The 6935-nt window shown below is 32.9% G+C and overlaps 1 protein-coding gene across 1 annotated transcript in view; it reads left to right on the top strand.

Annotated features, from left to right (window-relative positions):
* The first annotated feature begins 1731 nt into the window (after positions 1 to 1731).
* Positions 1732 to 6935, top strand: part of LOC117108382 (limbic system-associated membrane protein-like) — an 8303-nt gene continuing 3099 nt past the window's right edge. The window contains exon 1 of the mRNA XM_033250382.1: positions 1732 to 1944. Within this exon, the coding sequence (XP_033106273.1) occupies positions 1836 to 1944 (109 nt within the window). The 5' untranslated portion in view covers positions 1732 to 1835. The remainder of the gene's footprint in view (positions 1945 to 6935) is intronic.

Here is a 6935-nt window from a genome sequence, read left to right on the forward strand (position 1 = left end):
CATATACATAAAAAATAATAAACCAATCAGAATCAAGTTATCAATACAATTTGTTGATTGGACCACAAAATATAAGTTCAGTGACAAGTTAATTGGCGAATTAATTACAATTAAACCATAGGTCCATGATTAGACCATGATAAGATGTCGGCAAAATGATTATGTAAGCGATAGTTTATTGGCGGTGCCACTGAACCAGCTTAATGCTAAGACTCATTAACTACAGTAAACAATAACAAGAAATAAAACATAGTAAGATAATAAGGTCCTATATAATTAAAACAATTGTGGAATAGAAAATAAATAGCAGAAATATAAGATATATGTATGAGTTTAAATAATATAATGCATGATATCATGATGACAATTAAAATACAGTTTAGAAATCAATGAATATAAAAAAATGTACATAAGTAAAAATAATATATAGCATATATAGTTAGATACTGTATTCATAGAGAAATATTGTGTATGAAGGCATAATCACATGTAGAGTCTAAGTACTTATTTAGACCCTTAATGTGAGTTTTTAACCGGATTATCCATTTCATTTCTGCGTTACGTCGTTCTTGTGTTGATTTAAAATTGCAACCTATTATTATAGCCCTAAAGTCATTGATGGTGTGGTTAGGTGAATTAAAATGTACACTTACTGGGCAGTTGAGTTTGTGTCTTATAGATGATTTGTGGTTGTTCATTCTAGATAGTTTGACATTACCTTTATGAAAAAAGCCGGGCCGGTCCCCCATTCCCCCTCCCCCACAAAATCCTCCCCTGGCAACAGATGGATGAAGATCTAATTAAATACTCGGGAATTCACATACGCTATTTTTGTAACCCTTTCAGAATCTATTTGGCTTGTTTACAATTTACACCAAATACTAGAAATAGAAGATAGAGTTCTCCACACACAAAAAAGTGTTCCACCGAAATGCATGGTGGGAATACAAACAATGGGACGCCCTCTACAGCTGGATCTAAAAAACTCCTGCCAAACTTTCGTTACCAAGTCGTCGTCGTATTTTATTATCAATTCTCAATTAAAAAATTGTACACCGCGATGCGCTATGGCGACGTACGGCATTGGAGGGTGTTGCTGTGCAGTAAATTGCAACACATCATACAAACAGGGTCATAATTTATATCGATTTATCTTTTTATATCTTTATATATATATATATATATATATATATATATATATATATATATTTATACTTTTTTATCCGGCAATTGATTATATAGGCCTACAATAATTGCATAAACTTGTGTTGTAAATAAATTTTAAGTGAATGCACATTGTTTTAAAACTACATATATGCAGTTCTAATTTGTGATTAAAAATATATACTGTGAGTATCAGAGCTGTATTCAATGTCAATAATAATGGGTTGGAAAAGCATTGAAATCCTCAGCTAATAGGCCTACTAATAGTATGGATCAATAAAGCACAAGAATTCATAATGATGACTGTATTTTGCACTTCTTTACCGACGTCCCGTACCGGTATTATGAGTTTTTACCAATCACTTTTTATTAACTAGATATAAAAACAAACTGGAATAGACACCCAGACAGTGACATCGGTGAATACATAACCTCCTTGGTGGCGGTAGAAATCGTTGCTATTATCCAAATAAAACACTAAACAATTAAAGCATCATCATGAATCAGTAAAGAATAAAACAACAATACAGCGCAGAATCGTATGGCCGGGCGCACAAAAAAAAGCTTTCCTCCATTAGTGGAAAAGGAAGGGCGCCTTTTGGACGATTTCCGCCTCATTATTACAATGCGAGTGCTCTATCTTGTATTTCCAGTATCTTTAATTTACACTCATGGCTGGTGCTAAAAACACTCAACAATCATCGAGGCTAGTTACATTACAATCACATACATTGCTTAAGATTAGCATACTGATTCTTGTATTCTATGTGGAGTCTAATGGTAAGCATTACATACTGTACTTATTAATACTATTCCAAGCAATACGCATAATTGTAGATGTGAGAGTACATCACAGCAAGACGATGCGTTTTTCTGCTTAGGATTTGTCATGTGATTTATTTTAGCAAGAAACAGTGAGCGCTACAGCCATATTGATATTAATTCTAAACTCGCTGCCAGTTGATCATCAAATATCAAATAGCCTACGTATGGAATTATTTTAAGGCGTCTAAATATCCACTAAAATGTATCTCACTTGAAATGTTCTGTATCTGTCACAAAATAAATTAGTTATTGTACTAGTACTTTCGACCATAGGTCATCATCAGGTACTGATAGGATAGTGGGATCAACAGGGTTATATAGAGAACATATACAAAAGAAGCGGTGGTATCGGTAAAGCCTAAAAGGCGGTACTGGCGACATAACGGAACGATGAACATAGTAATACAATATAAACGGCTACGCCTAGAAGGCGTGTATTGACATAGGTCTAACAAAAGAAAACAAATCAAAGGCATAATAAATGTCAGTATTATGGTCACAGTATGCATCATAGCAAGATAGATATAATAACAAATTAATCTCTAAAAGATTTAAATGAGACGTTCAGTCCACGAGGTTTCAAAGTACCTATTTGATAAGTAATACGTTCCTCCAAACGTCTACGATTAAATTCAGATGAATTGCGTTGTTTGATACCAGTAACTAATATATCATTATTAATATCATGATTATCATTAAAATGTTCGGCTATAGGAAGACCTGATGTGTTAAGGTTGATAGAGCGCAAATGTTCAACAAATCTATCTCCAAGCCTCCTTTTCGTTTCTCTTTCAGGCATGGTGAGACGTAAACAAGACGTAAAGTCACATCACAAACAGACAACACAGTTACAGTAAAAAACGGAGATTGCAGCAGAATTGGTATAGTAGATATCCAAATAAATATCAAACAATGCAATTCATCAATTTAATCGTTGGAAATATACTGGCTGTGTAGGGACTGTCTCTTATACACATCTAGATGTGTATAAGAGACAGTCTTTGCCGACGTCCCGTACCGGTATATTTATTATTAATATAATATAAACAATTGTTTTCATATTATTCCCATTGTTTACTTTATATATTTAATAACCTCCTATAACGTCCATACTTAACTACATAACACCTTTTTTTTTAAGCCGGACATCCTTTCTATTGTTTTATACCTATTGTTTAATTGAAATTAATCACTTTGACACACCGACACCGCACTTCCTAAAATTAATTAACTACACAACACCTGTTTTAAACCGCACATCCTTTCTATTGTTTTATACCTATTATTTAATTTAAATTAATCCCTTTGAAACACCGACACCGCACTTCCTAAAATTAATTAACTACATAACACCTGTTTTAAGCCGCACATCCTTTCTATTGTTTTCAATTTCAATACGTCACACACACCAACTCAAATTCATATTTTCCTATTAATAATATTTTATTTATTTATTTATTTTTATTATTTAAAGTATTTATTTATTATTAATATAATATAAACAATTGTTTTCATATTATTCCCATTGTTTACTTTACATATTTAATAACCTCCTATAACGTCCATACTTACTACTCCTAGTTGAAAAGTAATACGTTCCTCCAAACGTCTACGATTAAATTCAGATGAATTGCGTTGTTTGATACCGGTAACTAATATATCATTATTAATATCATGATTATCATTAAAATGTTCGGCTATAGGAAGACCTGATGTGTTAAGGTTGATAGAGCGCAAATGTTCAACAAATCTATCTCCAAGCCTCTTTTTCGTTTCTCCTTCAGGCATGGTGAGACGTAAACAAGACGTAAAGTCACATCACAAACAGACAACAACACAGTTACAGTAAAAAACGGAGATTGCAGCAGAATTAGTATAGTAGATATCCAAATAAATATCAAACAATGCAATTCATCAATTTAATCGTTGGAAATATACTGGCTGTGTAGGGATTGGAGCTCTCATCTGTCCGAGAGAAATAACCTCATTTTGATATTGACCTAAGAAGAATGTGATTCCACTCTGTAGCTCAAATCATGCCAAAACCACAGTCCCAGAATTGATTGGATTATTGACTTGCTAAAAAGAAAATCTTATGATATAAAGGGGCGCTTATTCAAACGGGGCGCTTAAGGAAATGTTCACGTTTGATTCAAACGGGGCGCTTATTCACGCGAGTATGGTATTTATCTAAATGTAAATCATATTCCAGCTCTACCAAACAATGTAACTTTGTATACAAGAGAAGTATTTTATGATATGTCAACCCGAAATTTGTACTCTAAATCAAATGAACGAATTATTCAGTTCATGTAGACATAGACGCAAGTTCTTTTTACGATATACTACTCAATCCTAAGGCTTTTTATCCATCTAAACAATAGAGACTTAATCACTTGGTAATTAGCATACTTTTGTTCTGATAAACTGTCACAATATTATGTACTTCGTTATTCCTTCACTCAGACCCTAGCACCTGATGATTGAGGCACCCCTCATAAAACAGCCTGTAGTGCAATAAAATGTTGAGTTTTTAACCCAGTGTTACATGTTTTATTTGCCTATCTGCTCTGATATGGTTTACGGTAAGAATGGCCCCGGAAAAAATGGCCAAGGAAAAAATGGCCCCGGAAAAAATGGCCCCTGTAAACATGGCCCCAAATGACAGGTAGGTAAAAATGGCCCCAATAATACAATTCTTTATTAAAACTGATTTTTAAAAATCATTATAGGCCTATGCATTTTTTAAAACTGAAATAATTTAGTTTTTAAAAAGGCATCTAACATCAAATAAATTGCCATTTACATTTTACTTTTTGCAGGAATTACATATTCAATGATAAAATATTCAAAGATAAAAAAGCCATGAATAACCCTTTTTTTTTATTTAAATGTTAAAAAATAGCAACAACATAATCAATAAATCAACATAAATCATGCATTTATTAATACTAAAATAATTCAGTCACGCTTTACATACAGACGTTGATTGAAATTTTGGAGGAAAAAAAATGGAAAAAAATTAAAGCATGAAATAAAAAAAGTGCATAAGAGAATTATTATTAAATAAAATATACCATTCGTTGGCGTTATTAAACTTGACAAACCTTGTAATGTAATTAATGTTAAATAATAAATAATAATAAAAATAATAAAAATTTCATTCAGCATTAATTACCTTGACCTAAGCCTTGTAATGAAGAACCATACTATTTACTAGGCCTATAAATAATAACGCGCCCAGGGGGAATATCTTTTGTGTTATTTCCCTTAAACGTCGAATTTTTAATTGTTCTCTAATTCCTCCATTGTCTAAGTTCCCCTTAATGTAGGCCTACAGGTTGGTTTTAGTAACATAAGAATAATTAATAATAATAATAATAATAATAATAATAATAATAATAATAATTTCAGCATTAATTACCTTGACCTAAGCCTTTTATAATATTTACTAGGCCTGTAATTATTAACTAGCCCAGGGGGAATATCTTTTCTGTTATTTCCCCTTAACGTCGATTTTTTAATTGTTCTCTAATTCCTCGGTTGTCTAGGTCTAAGTTCCCCTTAAGGTGGTGGTGGTGGTAGTAATAATAATATAATAATAATAATAATAATAATAATAATAATAATAATAATATTAACAATAACAATAACAATAATAATAATAATAATAATAATAATAATAATAATAATAATAATAATAAATCATTTCGGCATTACATGTAATTAACCTGGTCTAGTCTTGTAAACAATTTATACAAGCCTCATTTATACATTCATTAGTGCTCAGCCATTTTGGCAGGTCTTATGGTATCCAGTATTTTAGAGCTGCCTCTTCTCATCTCTTCTCTTAATTTGAAAATAACTGTCACCCTGTTTCATTTGATCAAACGCTCCGAGAAACGCGCTTTTCCTTACTCTCTGTGCTTTCCCCAGAAAGCGTATATTTTTTGTAGTTAGGCCCATGTAATTATGCAGAACCCAGACCTAACTAAAAAATAAAAATTGCAACAGTATGTAACTCAAGTTAAAATAACACTTTTTTACTCGTGCAGCTCAATCAAATATTGTGTCTATTTAAACGACCCAGTAATATTAGCATGGTAACATCAATGTATTTTAAAAAATTAGACAGCGACGTTCTCTCAGATCAGAAGTTGTTGATGACCTTTTGACCTGAATTCTGCAATATGAGATTTTCGGGTCGATTCAGTCGAGACGGCCCGAGTGGAGTTTCATGTAAATGTTTCGTACGGGGAAAAAATCGCTCCCGGAACGCCGCCCTGAGCGGCGAGTGCGAAGCACAAATCAGGGTCAAAAGTGGAACGTGAAATTTGGATATGGTTTTTTAGTCAGATTTGCGAGAAAAACTTCAGCTACCCGTATTTCTCGACTGAGACGTCTGTGGGAGCTGTAATTTGTATGGCAAGGAGATTGTGCAACCCTTAATTCGTATCAAGAGAATTTACGCCCAGAAACCTTGTAGTTATTAATATTTTGGTTATAATAGAAAATATTCATTTTTTTTGGTGACGTCACACTTACAATATATTTAGCATGCATACGTCATAAGCTAGATTACGTCACCATTTCCTGGTAAGGCAAACTATCCCGGCGTGCTTTTTCATGGATAAATCATGGATAACAAACACCACTGCTTTGTACATGGATGCCTTGTCCTAGCAAGGGATACAAGAGCCGTATTGTTAGCATTGTATAATACGTACAAGGTACCTCTGCAACTGAATTATTCTTAGTTATTTATATATATATATATATATATTTTTTTTTTTTTAATTTTAATTTATTTCTTTCGAAAGTGTACTTTCTATCACATATTATTGCACTGTCTAGTTAGGCCTGGGCCTAGCCCTAGTCTTATTTTGAATGCCTCATCGTCATCCGCTACACAGTACATCAGTAGCTCCCCCCCCCCCCCCCCCCCC

This window comes from Anneissia japonica, unplaced genomic scaffold (genome assembly GCF_011630105.1).
Source record: "Anneissia japonica isolate Jap-2015-1 unplaced genomic scaffold, ASM1163010v1 scaffold426_len1935630_cov189, whole genome shotgun sequence".
Taxonomy (NCBI): Eukaryota; Metazoa; Echinodermata; class Crinoidea; order Comatulida; family Comatulidae; genus Anneissia; species Anneissia japonica.